Genomic DNA, 18,077 nt, shown 5'->3' on the forward strand with positions numbered 1-18,077 from the left:
GTGGCCTGGGAAAGCAGTGGGAGATGGTCCAAGTGCTTGAGCCCCTGCACTCGCATGGAGAAGAAGCTCCTGGCTCCTGGCTTCGGATTGAATCAATGGATAGATCTTTCTCTTTGTCTCTCCCTCTGTCTGTGACTCTACCTCTCAAATAAAAAAAAAAAATTCATCTCCAGCACTGGTGCTGTGATGTAGCAGGCTAAGCTCCCACCTGCACCAGTGCAGACACTGGTTCATGTCCCAGCTGCTCCACTTCTGATCCAGCTCCCTGCTAATGGACCTGGGAAAGCAGTGGAAGGTGGCCAAAGTGCTTGGGACCCTGCATCCACATGGGAGACCTGGAAGAAGTTCCTGGATTCCAGCTGGTTGCAGCCACTTGGGGAGTGAACCAGTGATGGAAGATCTCTCTGTGTCTCTCTCTCTATTACTGCCTTTCAAATAAATCTTAAAAAAATAAATAAATAAGATAAAAAAACTCACATACCTCCTTCCTCATGCTTCCCTGTTTCCTTGCCTCTGTAACACCTCAGGTCCCCTTTATTGTATTTAAGACATTATTCAGCCGGCACCGTGGCTCAATAGGCTAATCCTCTGCCTTGGGGCGCCGGCACACCGGGTTCTAGTCCCAGTCAGGGCGCCGGATTCTGTCCTGGTTGCCCCTCTTCCAGGCCAGCTCTCTGCTATGGCCCGGGAGTGCAGTGGAGGATGGCCCAAGTGCCTGGGCCCTGCACCCCATGGGAGACCAGGAGAAGCACCTGGCTCCTGGCTTCGGATCAGCGCAGTGCGCCGGCCGCAGCGGCCATTGGGGGGTGAACCAATGGCAAAGGAAGGCCTTTCTCTCTCTCTCTCTCTCTCTCTCTCTCTCTCTCTCACTGTCCACTCTGCCTGTCAAAAAAATTAAAAAAAAAAAAAAAGACGTTATTCATTAAAGAACAAGCACTCTATTGCTATTGCAATAGCCCGAATACAACCTTAACTGTCCTGTGCATGTTGTCTTTGAGGTCGTTAGGTCCTCCTGCTTCTGTTCCTTACTAAAGCAGGTGGCTGCTGAATTCGTCCCCTTCTCATGCCGGTGTCCACCTGGATTACTGTCGCAGGCTCTTACATTGTTCAGTGAACTCAGGTTTCCTCTCCGCTACCCTCTTCTTCGCATCGTGCCTAGAATGTTCTTCCAGACAGAAACTTCACTTTATGTATCTTTGTATTTCCAGGCCTGGACAGTACCTGGCGTATCACAAAAACATGTACGAGTGTTTGCTGAACCCTCACAATTCTCAAATATGCACAAATGTTTACATTTCAGTGAGCTGAACAATGTATGTTTTCTGATTAATATCCTTCTAGTCCTGGTATTTATTGTTGATAATTCAAGTACTTTTAAAAAGTTTACTTATTTATTTTATTTTTTATCTGAAAGGTAGAGTGACAGGGTGGAGGAGAAAAGAGAGAGAGAGAAAGACCAGCTAGCTCACTCCCAAATACCTGCACTAGCTGGGACTCGGCCAAGCCAAAGCCAACAGCCAGGAACTCCATCCAGGTCTCCCACATGGTAGCAGGAACCCAGGTACTTGAGCCATCACCTGCTGTCTGCCCAGGTGCCCATTAGCAGGAAGCTGGATCAGACATGAGGTAAGACTTGATCCTAGCTGCTCTAGTGTGGGATGTGGGTGACCCATCCAAGTGGTAGTTTCACCCATTGAGTCATAACACCTGCCCCAATAATTTAATCTTAAGAACATTCTTTTTCTCCTTTCTGAAACCCAAAACATACAGGAATAGAGTTTTTATAATCATTTAAAATGTAATCTGCTGACAAAACTTCTGATGTTCTGAGAATCACCATCTCTCTCTGTTCTGAAGGATAGGAAACTCTGGAGAGAGCTGCAGCCCCACAACACACGGGAGATGGCACTTGAACGCACAGCGAGGTGCTATCATGATTGCCCCTTCTTTAGGGTTGTATGATTCAGAGGTGGGGAATGTCCATTCTGTGACAGCATTCAAGTCAAGACTGCAGGCTGGACTTGAAATTCAAAAGTACGCTAATTTTTAAGTTGATAATTTTGTTTGACCTGTGAGCAATGTTGTAAGGATCCAAATGGCCTGTGGCAGAAAAAAAAGTTTCCCTATCCCTGAGGTCAGAACAGAGACATGGGTGGAAGAGACAGGAAATGATGGTTCCTACAGGCATGGTCCTGGGAGTAGGGAACACCCTCTTTGGCATGCAATTTTCCCTGACTCTTTTTTATTTTTTTCTTCTTTCTTTCTTTCTTTCTTTCTTTCTTTCTTTCTTTCTTTCTTTCTTTCTTTCTTTCTTTTTCTTTCTTTCTTTCTTTCTTTCTTTCTTTCTTTCTTTCTTTCTTTCTTTCTTTCTTTCTTTCTTTCTTTCTTTCTTTTGACAGGCAGAGTTAGACAGTGAGAGAGAGAGAGAGAAAGAGAGAAAGACAGAGAGAAAGGTCTTCCTTCCGTTGATTCACCCACCAAATGGCCGCCACGGCTGGCGTGCTGCGCCGATACGAAGCCAGGAGCCAGGTGCTTCCTCCTGGTCTCCCATTCAGGTGCAGGGCCCAAGCACTTGGGCCATCCTCCACTGCACTCCCTGGCCACAGCAGAGAGCTGGACTGGAAGAGGAACAATTGGGACAGAATCTGGCGCCCCAACCGGGACTAGAACCTGGTGTGCCGGCGCCGCAGGAGGAGGGTTAGCCTAGTGAGCTGCAGCACTGACCCCTGACTCTTTCAACTGGAGTTTGCAACAAACAATGCAAGGTCCAGGGGATATCCAGGGTGAAAGGGAAGCCGGAGAATTTTCTCTGTTGAAACATCACCCTTCTTGTTCAATTATCCCTTTGCCATCAAGCCTATTACCAAAATGGAAGAGCTAACACGGTGCTCTCCAGGGTAGGAGGGGCTGGGAGAGTTGTGCAGGAGAGAAACCTCCATGAAGAGGGAGTCCTGGCCAGCAGCTTCCAGTACCTGTCCACTGCTGGTGTTGCAGTGGAAGGCAAACGCTGCCCCTTTGTTAGAATTCTCTACTCTGGGGGCTGGCGCTGTGGCGCAATGAGTTAACGCCCTGGCCTGAAGTGCTGGCATCCCATATGGACACCAGTTCGAGACTCGGCTGCTCTGCTTCCAATACAGCTTTCTGCTATGGCCTGGGAAAGCAGTGGAGGATGGCCCAGGTCCTTGGGCCCCTGCACCCACGTGGGAGACCTGGAGGAGGCTCCTGGCGCCTGGCTTCGGATCGGCACAGCTCCAGGCGTTGCGGCCAGTTGGGGAGTGAGCCATCGGAGGGAAGACTTCTCTCTCTCTCTCTCTCTCTCTCTCTTTCTGCCTCTGCTCTCTCTGTGTGGCTCTGACTTTCAAATAAATAAATAAATCTTTGAAAAAGAAAAAGAATTCTCTACTCTGCTCCTTTCTTGCCTCTTTGATGTGCTTCTTTGAGAAGCAGCTTGATTAAAAGGTTTAGGAAGGAACCAACTTCTGAGTTCTTGCTAAAGGCTGTTCATCACTTTAAAGTTTTATTTATTTATTTGAGAGATTATTTTAGGGGCTGGCTCTGTGGCATAGCAGGTAAAGCGGCCATTTGCAGTGCCCTCATCCCATGTGGGTGCCAGTTCAAGTCCCAGCTGCTCCACTTTTGATCCAGCTCCCTGCTCATACACCTGGGAAAGCAGTAGAAGTGGACCAAGTCCTTGGGCCCCTGCTACCCACATGGGAGGCCCAGATGGAGTTCTAGGTTTCTGGCCTTGGCCTGGCCTAGCCCTAGCTGTTGTAGACATTTGGGGAGTGAATCAGCAGATGGAAGATCCCCACCTACCACTCCAGTAACTCTGCCTTTCAAATAAATAAATAAATATTTAAAAAAAAGAAGATAATTTTATTTATTTGAAAGGCAGAATTACAGAGAAAAAGGGAGAGACAGAAAGAAAGAGATCTTCCATCTGCTGGTTCATCCCCCCAAATAGCCACAACTGTTGGGGCTGTGCCAGGTCAAAGCCAGCAACCAGAAATTCCATCTGGGTCTCCCATGTGGGTGGCAGGGGCCCAAGGACTTGGGCCATCACCTGCTGCCTCCCAAGGTGTGCAGTAGCAGGAAGCTGGAATAGGGAGCAGAGCCAGGACTCCAACCCAGGCACTGCAACATGAAATGCAGTCGCCCCAAGTGGCACCTTAACTGCTGCCCCAAATACCCACCCCAATGTTCATCATTTTTATAACACATCTCTGGTATCCAAAGCAACACGCATATAGCCAGATGCACAGATTTTCTTCTCAAAGTTTATTTTGTAAGCTGATTTCCAAAGCCCTATATCTCATTCTCCCTAAGGTTTAACCTCCAGGAAGATAATCTTATCTTCCCTGGATCACCATGTAGCACTGTCCCTCAGCAGAGTGCCCTGGAAGGCTGAGCAGGATGACGAAACTGTATCTCATCCCCCTGCAGTCTTCCCACTAATGCCACCTTTGTGTGTTATTCCTATCGCATCCCCCGACGAGGTAATAGAAAGTTGCTGAGGTTCAGGCCTGCTCATGTTACTCTTCCACCGTCGATTGGAGAAATCAAATTGAATGAGTTCTGCTTCAAGGGGCAGAAGGATGCTCCACCCTCCAGTAATGTCATCGAGAATTAATTTGGTCTCTTTTCCAGCTACCACCCTGAAAAGCAAGCAAGCAAGCAAAGAAGTAAACAAACAGAAGACATCACGATTCTCAGATCTTTACATTTATCAAAGGGCATTTTCCTACAATGGACATCAGGGTAGCTGACATTTCCATATATGAAATAACTCAAACACACTGAGGTTATTACCGTTATTTCATGGAAGTAGAATTAGGCAGTCTTTAATTTCATCTTAGCATTTTTATATAACCAAGACATGGTATGTAAAAATAATTAAGAAAATATGTACTTAATAATCTGATTTTTAAAACTTTACCTCTAAAAATGACACAGAAATCCTTGTACAAATGCTACTCTTAGCTTTTTTTGATGTGAACTATGAAGATTATTGTTCTCTCTTTAAGAGTTTAGGACAAAAATGGAAAGCCCAGGGTCCAGCAACACCAGCATTCCATATTCAGTGCACGGGTTGCAGTCCCGGCTGCTCTGCCTCCCATTCAGCTCCCTGCTAATGCGCCTGGGAAAGCAGCCAAGGAAGGCCCAAGTCCTTGGGCCCTTGCACCTAGGTGGGAGAGATGGATTCTGCCTGCCCCAGCCCCAGTGATTGTGGCCATCTGGGAATGAACCAGCAGACGAAAGACCTATTTCTGTCTCTGCCTGTCTCTCTTGTAACTCTGCCTTTCACATAAGTAATTAAAAAAAAAAAAAAAAAAAAAAGATGGAAAGCCCATTTTCTGTCTGTCCAAATAAGCTTCCAAAGACAATGACAGTAGCTTAACAGAGCATCCTCTTAACTTTTTTTATTTTTATTTTTTTATTTTTTTTGACAGGCAGAGTTAGACAGTGTGAGAGAGAGCGACAGAGAGAAATGTCTTCCTTCCGTTGGTTCACCACCCAAATGGCTGTTACGGCCTGCGCGGCCTGCGCGCCGCACTGATCCGAAGCCAGGAGCCAGGTGCTTCCTCCTGGTCTCCCATGTGGGTGCAGGGCCCAAGGACTTGGGCCATCCTCCTCTGCCTTCCTGGGCCACAGCAGAGAGCTGGACAGGAAGAGGAGCAACCGGGACAGAATCCGGCACCCTAACCGGGACTAGAACCCGGTGTGCCGGCGCCGCAGGCGAAGGATTAGCCTAGTGAGCAGCAGCGCCTGCCTAACAGAGTGTCCTCTTTGGCGCTGGACTTACCTCATTCGCAGGGATCAGAGTATTGAATTGTTGCCTGTTCATCTGTAAAACAAAACGATGCCTATTATTCCCTGGAGGACCTGACACATCCGGGAAGCAAATGCTCCCTGAAAATCACTGCTTTCGCCCTTTGCAGGGGTTTTACAGTTAGGAGCACAGTCAGAACCACAGAGGGTTTCAGTGTCTGAACTTGCATGCGTAGTAAATTATCAGTCACAGCAGGAAGGTTAGTAAGAGCTAGCCCTTTGGAAACAGTGAGCCATCTTGTTCTTTTGGTCTAAGGACATGTAAAATGTCTCTTGTATAGAAGACTTTTGAAAAATGGTGTACGATTGAATTTGTGGGAAGTCAGGTAACTTAGGTGTTGCCTGGCTTGGGAAGAAGTATTTGTAAAATTCCAGAGATGCCAAGCAGCTTGAGGCAGAAACCTTCTGGGAGAGGCAGGTTAGAGCTGAGCCCTCACCTGGCAGGTAGTAGTCATAGACCTTGATGGTTGCTGGCTTCAGGTTGGTGACCACCACATTTTGGCGGATGGTGAAGGTATAGTTCTGAGTCTTTTTACTGAGCTGGGAGAAGACAGTTGAAAGAATCCATTACAACCAACGTGAAAATAACACTCTGTCAGGTGGGTGCTAAAGACCCTTGCTGTATTTGTGTCAATTTTCTGAGGCCCTCTACCTACCCTTTGTGTCTTACGCCAGTCTTAAGATATGCCTCCTGCTGACTTCCTGGCTCTTGTTCAGGAATTTAGAGCTGCTTGGCTCTCTTGTTAAGTGATTCCCTCCACTCATTGTCCACCAAAACCAATGGTTTCTTCACTAAGTTAATCAAAATGGCCGAAGAAACATCTCCATTTTATTCCAACAGCTTTTGGTTTGCTTGTTGTTTTTAATTTTCAAAGTTTCAATGCAGTTCGAATTGGTCTGTCTTCACTGCCAGATCAATTTCTCTGCTTTCCCTTTGTGATGATCCATGTATAAAGGTATCTGCATTGTGGCACAGTTGGTAAAGCTGCCACCTGCCATGCTGGCATCTCATATGGGCGCTGGTTTGAGTCCCAGCTACTCCACTTCTGATCCAGCTCCCTGCCAATGTATCTGGGAAATCAGTAGAAGAGGGTTCAAGTGCTTGGACCCAGATGAAGCTCCTGGCTCCTGGCTTCAGCCTGGCTCAGTCATGTAAACCAATGGATGGAAGATCTTTCTCTCTGTATCTCTCCTTCTCTCTCTGTAACTTTGGCTTTCAAATAAATAAATAAATCTTAAAATAAAATAAAACAAAAGTATCTGCTGTGTTGAATGTTAAACTGTATATTATCCTTATCTTTCTGGCTCTTTACACACTTGGCATCCTTTTGCCCAGCTTTGAGCAGAAAATTCTTGATTTCCTTTTTTTTGGGGGGGGGGGGTGGGTGGGGCATAGTAACAAGGGTGTGAATCAGGAAAGTTACGATAGCCTCTGATATTAACAACTACATATTGCATGTGGCTACTGCACTGGAAGTATATGATAGCCAGTCAGAACTGAGATGTCAACAGTGTAAAATAGTAAAATACACACTGGATTTCAAAACTGCAGTACAGAAAAAAAAATGGATATCTCATTAATGCTTTGTAGTTAATGATATGATAGAATGGAAATCTTTGGGGTATACAAGGCTGAATAGCATATAATTAAAATAAATTTCATCTCTTTCTCTACCTTGTTAAATTTGTAACTACTAGAAATTTGTAAAGATTTATTTCATTTATTTGAAAGGCAGGGTTACAGAGAGAGAGAAGGAGAGACAGTGACAGAGATCTTCCATCTGCTAAATCACTCTACAAATGGTTGTGATGGCTACAACTGGGCCAGGCTAAAGCCAGGAGCCAGAAACCTCATCCTGGTCTCCCATGTGGGTGCAGGGGCCCAAGCACTTGGGCCACCTTCTGCTGCTTTCCCAAGCACATTAATAGGGAGCTGGATTGGAATTGGAGCAGCCAGTACTTGAACTGGCACCAATGGGATGCTGGGCATTATGGGGGGTGTCTTAACCCAGTACACCACATGCTGGTGCAACTAGAAACACTTAAACGACTTAAGTGGCTCACATATGTCTGGTGGACAATGCTCCACTACAGCCACAGGGTGCTTTTTTTCTTTGCTTGTTTTTTATTTGACAGCTGGAGAAAGAGAGACAAACAGAGCTCTCATCTGCTGGTTCATTCTCCAAGTGTCCCTAAGCTCTCTTGGCTGGGGCCAAACGGAACTGGGAACCCAGTGCAGCTCTTGCATTTGGAGAACCAAATCACTTGAGCCATCATCGTTGCTCCCTGGTCTGATTAGCAGGAAATTAGAATTAAGAGCAGGCACTCTGATATGGGATGTGGGCTGCTTAATTTCTAGGCTAAAAGTCCACGCTTGCAGCAGGGTGGTGTCTGGTATTCCATATGGAGGGAGGTAGAACTCACTTCGTGGTGTGGACTCACCCTCACCCTCATGTATGTGACATTAGAATATACAGATTAGAAAGGAGTCACAGGGATCCATAAGCAATCAAACTCTGGCCCATTCCCAAGTACTTGCCTCGTCCAAGTAAATGTTAAGTGTATCAGTTCCAGACTCAACCTTCTTCACCAGTGGTTGCTGGAGAAGCTGAATAAGAAAGAGGGAAACAAAAAAGAAGACCACGAGCCAAAGCCTTCCTTATCCCCTTCTTCCAAGGTCCTGTCATGATCAAGGAAACAATATGCACCGTGGAAAAGCCAGGAAACAGGAACCAAGACTCGTACAGGTTCCGTTTCCAACACCTGATGCACCTCAGCAATACCTCTGGGTAATCCAGGCATGAGTCAGGGGCGCTCACTTCAGAGCTGCTGGTGAAGTCAGGTCCCCTCAGAACTAATCACACACAGAGAACAGAAGCAACTTACTAACTGATTGGTGCCCTCCACAGGACTGAACCCGGACAGCATCTTCACCTCCACGATAGCCATGTTGGAAGTGCCGAGACTCCCCACGTAACTGAGGGCAGGAAGCAAACACATGAGCCTAGTTTCTATTTCCATGCGCTCTTTATATCCAACACACACATGCACACACACACACACACACACACACACACCAGCTCAGCCCCTGTGACCAAGGTCCCCCAGCACGACGCCAGCTTTCCTCACCTGCTCTGGATAGTGAGAGTCAAGGATCTGGGTGAGGCCGGTTGTTCACATTTGGCTTTTTCCACTTTCACACTAAGACTAAAGGTCTCTGTATTTTTAGGAGGGAGAATATTGTATCTCAACACCACCTGGCAGGAGAAAATAGATAATCAAATCAGAGTTAGAAATAACTCTAGAGATTGTACAGTTCGTACTACTTTGCTTACAAATAAGACAAATAGAGAGGTTCTACTTGTGGTGCAGATACCCCAGACTTCCTTCCCCGGTGTTCGCTCGTTCTCCTTGCTCTCCTCACCTGTGCATAGATGCAGCCCCGGCCTGAGGCCTCCAAAGTGTACTCTCCAGGGATACTGGGCAGAGTCTCCCGCTGAGATACTAGTCGGTTGGCAGCCTGCACACTGAAAGTGCGCTGGAAATTCCTAGTGGATTTTACAACCAAGTTGACTTCCTCGGATGTCACGTAGGCAACAGTGGCATATTTGGCAAGAGCTTGGAGAGCAACGACTGTATCCTGAGGAGAACAATCAAGCATATGCTTACCATTTGTGAGCCACTGGGATTAACCTCCAGCAACCCTGTAACCCACACATCTGGTTGTCGTTAGCTGGCTTGGATGATATCTCTTCCAAGTGCCTAGAAAACTATGCTCTCAGGAAGCTGACATAGAAATCACAGTGTCTTACTTGTCACAGGTTATTGTTGAACACCCACAGGTCACTTGGCTGATATAATGCACTCATAATCATACACCAAATCTAGCTTCAGAAGGGTGATGGCTAGAAATGAGTGGGTAACTGTTCAGTATGTATTTTACAGCATCCTTATTTGGGGTGGAAACAGCAGTAACTTTAGAGCCCTAGAGGTCTGTACAATCTATGAACTTGTGTATCTATGTCATCATCTCCTAACGTCAAAGTTGGAGAGCATACTGGGGCCACTATTTCTTGGCCATTATGTCATGTGACAATCTTTTCTTCATCTTGGAATAAGACAAATAAACTGTCACTAGGAGAGCTTGGTATCGTGTAGTTTGAACCTTTCCATTCTAAAAACTTGATTTATGTAAATAATAACTAAGGAAAAGAAAATGAGGTGTTCAGCCACATTGTGACACTTAGTTCTATGTTATAAGAATTTCTACATGCCTGACACTGGAAAATATCTATTACAAAATTTTTAAAAACCTGGGGGCTGGCCCTGTGGAGTAGTGGGTAAAGCCACTGACTGCAGTGCCGGCATCCCATATGGGCACCATTTCGGGTCCCAGCTGCTCCACTTCCAATCCAGCTCTCTATGGCCTGGGAAAGCAGTGGAAGATGGCCCAAGTCCTTAGGCCCCTGCACCTGTGTGGGAGGCCTGGAAGAGGCTCCTGGCCCCTGGCTTCAGATCAGCCCAGCTCCAGCTGTTGAAGGCATCTGGGGAGTGAACCAGTGGATGGAAGACTTTTATCTCTCTGCCTTTGCCTCTCAATAACCCTGTCTTTCAAATAAATTAATAAATAAATCTTTTTTTTTTTTTTTTGACAGGCAGAGTGGACAGTGAGAGAGAGAGACAGAGAGAAAGGTCTTCCTTTTGCCGTTGGATCACCCTCCAATGGCCGCCGCAGCCGGGCGCACCGCGCTGATCCGATGGCAGGAGCCAGGTACTTATCCTGGTCTCCCGTGGGGTGCAGGGTCCAAGGACTTGGGCCATCCTCCACTGCACTCCCGGGCCACAGCAGAGAGCTGGCCTGGAAGAGGGGCAACCGGGACAGAATCCGGCGCCCTGACCGGGACTAGAACCTAGTGTGCCGGCGCCACTAGGCGGAGGATTAGCCTATTGAGCTGCGGCACCGGCCAATAAATAAATCTTTTAAAAATGTTTTTAAAACCTCACTTCTTCATATCCCAAATTAAAAAAAAAAAAAAAAAAAGAACATTCGTATTTAGACATCATCATACTTAGCATTACTTCTTGTAAATTAGGAAATCAGGTCATCTACCCCGGGGAAGGTATGAACAAGCTATATCTGTGCATCTGGAAGATCTACAATTTTTTTTTTTTGAAAGATTTATTTATTTATTTGAAAGTCAGAGTTACACACACACACACACACACACACACACACATACACACACAGAGATAAAGAGAGGGGGGTAGTCCATCTTCTGGTTCACTCCCCAGATGGCTGCAACAGCCAGAGCTGGTCCCATCTAAAGCCAGGAGCTCCCGGGACTTCCATGTGGGTGCAGGGGCCCAAGGACTTGGGCCATCTTCCACTGCTTTACCGGGTCATAGCAGAGAGCTGGATTGGAAACGGAGCAGCCGGGACTCAAACCAGCACCCATATGGGATGCCAGCACTGCAGGCAGCAGTTTTACCCACTACGCCACAATGCCCGCCCCTACAATTTTTTCCTACCTATTGTGAATTTGATGCAGGGAAGTCTTTACTGCTTGAACATATGGAAGCAATTCAAGGAAAGGGACTGCATCATCAGCTGAAAAAAATCAATCTGGGTGACGTGTGATTGATGACTTTTTGTAATAGCCAAGGATTTTATTGAAAACAATTTTGACATTGAGAAGTTCTAAACATTTCATCACTGATTTCCAAAAATATTATCATGCATTATAATTCTTCAAAGTTGAGCAAGGAGAGTCTTTCTCATGTTTGATCAAGAATTTCCCTTAAACAGGGAGACATAGTGTCCTATAATTTTTAAAAATTCCAGTTAGGTCATTACCATATTCAAACTCAGTGCTGTTAACATCTTTACCAAATATTCCACTTAACAAAATCTGTTCATGGGGCCAGAGCTGAAGTGTAGGGAGTAAAGCCACCGCCTGCAGTGCCAGCATCCCATTTGGGTGCCAGCTCGAGCCCAGACTGCTCCACTTCCGATCCACCTCTCTGCTGTGGCCTGGGAAAGCAGTAGAAGATGGCCCAAGTCCTTGGGCCCCTGCACCCACATGGGAGACCCAGAGAAGCTCCTGGCTCCTGACTTCAGATGGGACCAGCTCTGGCTGTTGCAGCCATCTGGGGAGTGATCCAGCAGAGGGAAGACCTCTCTCTCTCTCTATCTCTCTCTCTCTCTGTGTGTCTCTCTGTCTCTGCTCTCTCTTTGCCTCTGCCTCTCCATTACTCTGCATTTCAAATAAAATAAATAAATCTTTTTTTTTTTTTTGGACAGGCAGAGTGGATAGTGAAAGAGAGAGACAGAGAGAAAGGTCTTCCTTTGCCGTTGGTTCACCCTCCAATGGCCGCCACGGCTGGTGCGCTGCGGCGGGCGCACCGCGCTGATCCGAAGGCAGGAGCCAGGTGCTTCTCCTGGTCTCCCATGGGGTGCAGGGCCCCAAGTCCTTGGGCCATCCTCCACTGCACTCCCTGGCCACAGCAGAGAACTGGCCTGGAAGAGGGGCAACCAGGAAAGAATCTGGTGCCCCGACCAGGACTAGAACCCGGTGTGCCGGCGCCGCTAGGTGGAGGATTAGCCTATTGAGCCGCAGCACCGGCCAATAAATAAATCTTTAAAAATAAAGAAAAAATACGTTCATTATTCAGGTCTAAATCTGTTATATCTTCAGTGAAACTGCTCTTAGTTTTGAAATTATAATCTTACTTTTGTATCCTCATCAAAGTGATTAGGAAATGGTAGATATCTAATAATATTTTCAGGACAAACAAACTACGACTACTTTCTTTGGGATCATCTAAGATAATTTTTTATGCCATTTAAATTTTTCACACATTCTACCTTTCTTTTCCTCCTATTGCCATCCCACTAATTTGGTTTCCTCTTCCTGTGACCTAGACAAAAGGAAGTCCCTGATGGTCTCAGGTTCAGTGTCTCCCCTAAATTATCCCATACACTATTGACAGATCAATTGTTCTGAAACAAAGTGAAAAAAAAAAAAAAACCTAAGAGCTCCTCAGAATAAGATACAACTTACATGTAAATGTAGATTTGATGTTTCCTAGGCTACAAAGAAAATTAAATGAGTCTACTAGTACTATTTATGTGTTCATCTGACTCAATTTTATTAATCCTTCTATATATGGGGTATTTCAAAAAGAAGAATTAAAAGATGCTTATTTTGGAAAAAAATTTGAAATTCATGCATTCGAGGGACCTTCAAAAAGTTCACAGAAAATGGGTATAATTAAAAAAAAAAAACCACAAGGCATGGGTCTCAAAAAATTTTAGCACCAAAAAAATCTTTAATTATTTATCTCTTAATTCTACTTTTTCTTAAAATACTTCTTGAAGTATTTGCCAGGTGCTTCCCCCTACCCCATAGAACTGTAAGACCCAGAACCTAGAGGAAAGGGTAATATGTTTTCTTTTATCTCTACACAGGCTCTAACTCTAGCTGAGAAGTGGTGGTAGAGCTGGCTGGTTACCTGAGTGGAAGAGAAGCCCCCATACGCATTGCGTTGCTTGGTTAACCACGCCACTATGCTAGTGGCCTTGGCAATCTCCTTCTGAGTCAGGCTGCCCTTGACAAGCTGGGCCAGCAGTACATACGCTGTCAGTTCCACATCCAGAGCCTGAGGCTCCGACCAAGGCCCGGCCTCCGATGATGGAGTAGATTTCTGGCTCCAGTGAATGGATTCTCCTACAAGAAAGAAGAATAACCGTGAAGGCTAAGAAGGAACGGACTTTCCCATGTTCTCTTTGTAAATGCTACATCTTACCACAGGGAAAGCACCAAGAATTTATCATGGGTTAGAAAAAAGTACTTCTCAGGATCAGGCTTTTTTAAATTTATTTTTTGATTTTGGATTGACATGTAATACTTCTACCTGTCTACGAGGTTCAGTATAATATCACCACGCACGTATGCATAGTGTCTGTTGATTAAATTGGGTAATTAGCATTTCCATTTCCCTATGTTTGGAGCCTCTGGGTTCCTTTCTTCTAGTTCTCCATAAAACAAATGTTATTATGAACTACAGTCACCCATCTGTGCTGTGGGACACTAGATCCTATTCCTCCTGTCTCGCTGTTTTGGTGCCTGTTATCCAGCTTCCCTCTATTCCCTCCCCACCCGTCCTTCCCAGCCTTTAGCAATCACTAGTCTATGTTTGAATCAACTTTCGTCAGCTTCTACATGTGAGAGAGAACATCCAGTGTTCTTTCTCTTTCTGGTTTATTTCACTTAACAGAAAGTCCTACAGTCCTACCCATTGGGGGAATTAGCTAATTGATCATGATATAAATGCAGGGGGAGAGGTGTATTGGGGTGGTGGTGCATGGAGGTAGGGTTGTGTACATACCCACACCTAATTCCTAAGGTAAACCTAGGAGTATTGATCGATTGTCCTGTCTCCAGCAATTACATGAAAACCACCTTTGTTTATTTAGAAAATTCTGATGCTAATGGAGATAGGTAAATAGAAACTTCCTGTAAAAATTTTACACATTTCAGGACTTTCTTTCTTTCTTTCTTTCTTTCTTTCTTTCTTGCTTTCTTGCTTTCTTGCTTTCTGTCTGTCTACAGGATTTCATGAATTTTTCAGCATTTATTCTACCTGAAGGCTTAATATTTTCAGAATAAAAATGGCAGAACATACTCTGAGAAACCATAGAAGAAATGCTAATGAGGATGATCAAATACAACATACTTGTACAGACCATCAAGTAGAATATGAGATCAAAACAAACATCTGTGACAGTCAAAATGACAGATAACTCAAAAAGAAAGAACAAATGGAAATGAGAAGAGTGGAAGATAGAAGTTGAATTACATAGACGTTTAGATATATTAAATAACCCACAGGAGGCAATGTAACTGGAAGAACATAGCAGAAAGCATGTGAGTCTACAATGCAAGATATGGAAAAGAGACGATCACAATGAATCAATACTCAACAGTTATCTTTCACCCACCATTCAAAACACCTCTTCCACGACTTGAGTTGCTTACACACAAGACAAAACCTATCTTGAGGCAGTCATTGGAAACTGCGGTTAAGACCCAGGTTAGGATACCAGCTTCTCACAACAGAGTGTCTGGGTGATGCCTTGCTCAGGCTCCTGACTCCAGCTTCTTGTTAATGCAGAGCTAGGAGGCAGTGGTAATGGCTTATGTAACTGGGTTTCTGCCACCCACATGGGAGACCCAGACTGAGTAGCCAGCTTCAGGCCTAACCCAGCCTAGTCCAGCCCCAGTCATTGCAGGCCTGTGGGGAGTGAACCACCAAACAGCAGCTCTATCTTGTCTGTTTCTCTCTGTGTGTCTCTCTCCCTCTCAAATACATAATTCTTACAGTTAAAAACTTCCTGTGCCCATATGAAAGGACACCTCAGCAAGGACATTCATATAAATGAAAGCTAAGTTTCAATTTCTACCTGAAAGTATAATTTTAAATACACAGCTAGATAAATAAAATGTTTTATTAATAACAATATTAATGTTTTATTTATAAGATTTGTTATAACTTCAAATGTTATTCTAAATATATCTAAAATAATCCTAAACTAAAGAAGTTGAAAAGGGGTAGGCATTGTGGCACAGCAAGTTACGATGCCACTGGCTAGGCTGGCATTCCATATCAGAGCTGGTTCGCGTCCCAGCTGCTCTGCTTCCAATTCGGCTCCCTGCCAATAAATCTTCTGACTAACTTCTACCATCTAGCTTCTTTTAATGTTAAAAGTAGGCCCTTTGTAGACCTACATGGATTTTCTCACAAAACTCCCAGCAACAATTTTTTAAAAATTAAGGTTTATTTGAGAGGGAGAGGGAGAAAGAGACTAAGAGAGAGAGAATGCCCCCATCTGCTGGTTCATTCTCTAAATGCCCACACAGCAGTAGCCCAGGTACTGAAGCTGGGATCCAGGAACTCCATTCAAGTCTCCCAAATAGGTGTCAAGCTCAATTACTTGAGCCACAGCACTGCCTCCCAGGGTCTGCAATAATGGGATGCTAAGAACCAGACCCAGGTATCAAACCCAGGCACCCTGATGTGGGATGCAGGCATCCTAACTGCTAGGCCAAACACCTGCCCCCAGCAATGATTTTTAGGACCACTTTTACTAAATTGGATCCTGGAAGTGAATAGATATGGAACAAAGACTAAGGAAAATGATGGGTATCTCACAGTCCCAAGGACTCCTAGCATGACTGGCATACCTGAGATGACAGCTTGTTGATCTAACTTTTTAAGAAGCATATTTCTGATGTCCATTTCGCCAGCCAGGGAAAAGGTATAAGCTAACAGGGCCTGTGTGTAGAGGTTGGTGGTGGAGGTGACGGAATTCTTGAGACACTGCAGACCTTGAGTCACCATTGGATCCTGAAAAGTGAAGATAAAGAACAGGATTTCTAGGATGCTCCTTACAAAATGGGAAGTAAGGAGGATATCATCATGTTCTCCTTGGAGTCAAAAGCGTCGATAGGGACAAAGAGGGGTGAATGTGCCTAGGAATGAGCAATAAGAATAAGAAGAGGGCCCAGAACTCACATCTGTGGTCTTCCCCATCTCCAGCAGTGCAGCTGTGATGTACGCAGTCAAGGAGATCTCATCGTCCACCCCGCCCTAGAGGGAAACAGGGAGATGGTCAGGCAGGGCAGCAGCCAGCACCTGCAAGAATTATCTGTAAACGGCAATAAGGCTTCCCCTCTGGAGGAATGAATTCTAAACAAACAAAACAAAAAGGACTCCTTTGTTCTGGTTTTCTGCAGCTCCAAGCTCCAGGACACACCATGACGGGGGAACAGGCTGCACTTCAGTAACTACACCACCGTCAACAGAAGCCTGCAGGAGGAAGCATGACGTTTCCAGCAGAGAGGGTACTTAAGAAACCCAAGAAAAAGAGTTAGGAAGGATAAGTTAAAAAGGGAGAAGGGGTAGGTATTCGGTGCAGCAGCTAAGACACGGCGTAGGATGCCCACATCCCATATCAGAGTGCTTGAGCTGGGGTCTTGAGATGGAAAAACCTCTGTCTCCGTTCTTCCTTCTCTCTCTCTCTCTCTGTCTGTCTCTCTCTCTCTACCTTTCAAATAAATAAAAGTTTTAAAATAAAAAAGAGAGGAATAAAAAAAGACTTTCTGCCTCATCACTGCACCTGAGACGTGCACAGGGAATCCCTCCCAAGTTGCCCAAAGCCCTACCCTCTCTCCAGGGAGACTGAGAACCTCCCTGCTTCAAGTGTTTCCTGGGAAGATCTTAGCAAGTCTTAAAAAATATCTAATCTAAACTATTATCCACCTTCTATACAAAAGAAAACGAACACGCTTGTTCAAGGTTATCTTGCTGGTATGCAGCAGGAGCTGGATTTGAACCCAGGGAGGAGGACACACCTCTGTGATTATGTTGTAGTGAAGAGTGAAGTCCTGCCCTGTCCCTCCCAGTTATATTTTTTTAAGGTGTTTTTTTTTTTTTTTTGACAGGCAGAGTGGACAGTGAGAGAGAGAGAGACAGAGAGAAAGGTCTTCCTTTGCCGTTGGTTCACCCCCCAAATGGCCACTGCGGCCAGTGTGCTGCGGCCAGCGCATTGCGCTGATCCAAAGCCAGGAGCCAGGTGCTTCTCCTGGTCTCCCATGTGGGTGCAGGGCCCAAGCACTTGGGCCATCCTCCACTGCACTCCTGGGCCACAGCAGAGAGCTGGACTGGAAGAGGAGCAACTGGGACAGAATCCCGCACCCTGAGCAGGACTGGAACCTGGTGTGCCGGCGCCGCAGGCGGAGGATTAGCCAATTGAGCCATGGCGCCGGCCGCACCCAGGTATATTTCACATGGTGTCTAAGAGAAAAGGAAGACTTAGAGGAGATAAAGATCATGTGTGAAGAATACTAACAAATCCTAGGCAGAGATTTTGTTTCTGTGCTCAGTATTTGTGATCTATGCCTTGGGATACCGACGTAATGATTTCTCTAGGAAAATGGGTATAAAGCTTTCTTCCACTGGTGTGCTCTGAATCACACAAGGTATCCTGCAGCATCTACACCTCACCCTATGCTTGAGGGGAGCACCGGCAATGCAGTGAGTGGGCAAAGGCAGAGTTTCTGGAGACCAAGTGCCAAGGTTCAAATCTCAGTCTTGCCACTTATCAGTATACACCTTGGCCAGTTTACTTAATTTCAGTTCTTAGTTTCTTCCTCTGAAAATGGGATTGATAACAGTATTCCGGTAGT

General features: G+C 45.5%; 1 protein-coding gene across 4 annotated transcripts in view; it reads right to left on the minus strand.

Moving 5' to 3' along the window:
- Window positions 1-4,066: 4,066 nt before the first annotated feature.
- Window positions 4,067-18,077, minus strand: part of A2ML1 (alpha-2-macroglobulin like 1) — an 84,732-nt gene continuing 70,721 nt past the window's right edge. For 2 of the 4 annotated variants that reach the window (XM_008259799.4, XM_017343425.3), the window contains exons 27-36: window positions 16,405-16,479; window positions 16,074-16,236; window positions 13,342-13,556; window positions 9,254-9,469; window positions 8,959-9,086; window positions 8,716-8,806; window positions 8,369-8,437; window positions 6,267-6,369; window positions 5,804-5,845; window positions 4,067-4,655 (exon numbers count right to left, since the gene is read on the minus strand). In XM_008259799.4, the coding sequence (XP_008258021.4) occupies window positions 5,805-5,845; window positions 6,267-6,369; window positions 8,369-8,437; window positions 8,716-8,806; window positions 8,959-9,086; window positions 9,254-9,469; window positions 13,342-13,556; window positions 16,074-16,236; window positions 16,405-16,479 (1,101 nt within the window). In that variant the 3' untranslated portion in view covers window positions 4,067-4,655; window position 5,804. The remainder of the gene's footprint in view (window positions 4,656-5,803; window positions 5,846-6,266; window positions 6,370-8,368; window positions 8,438-8,715; window positions 8,807-8,958; window positions 9,087-9,253; window positions 9,470-13,341; window positions 13,557-16,073; window positions 16,237-16,404; window positions 16,480-18,077) is intronic. The other 2 variants (XM_051850132.2, XM_070049282.1) reach the window with 1 other exon arrangement.

This window comes from Oryctolagus cuniculus, chromosome 9, assembly GCF_964237555.1.
Source record: "Oryctolagus cuniculus chromosome 9, mOryCun1.1, whole genome shotgun sequence".
NCBI classification, from domain to species: domain Eukaryota; kingdom Metazoa; phylum Chordata; class Mammalia; order Lagomorpha; family Leporidae; genus Oryctolagus; species Oryctolagus cuniculus.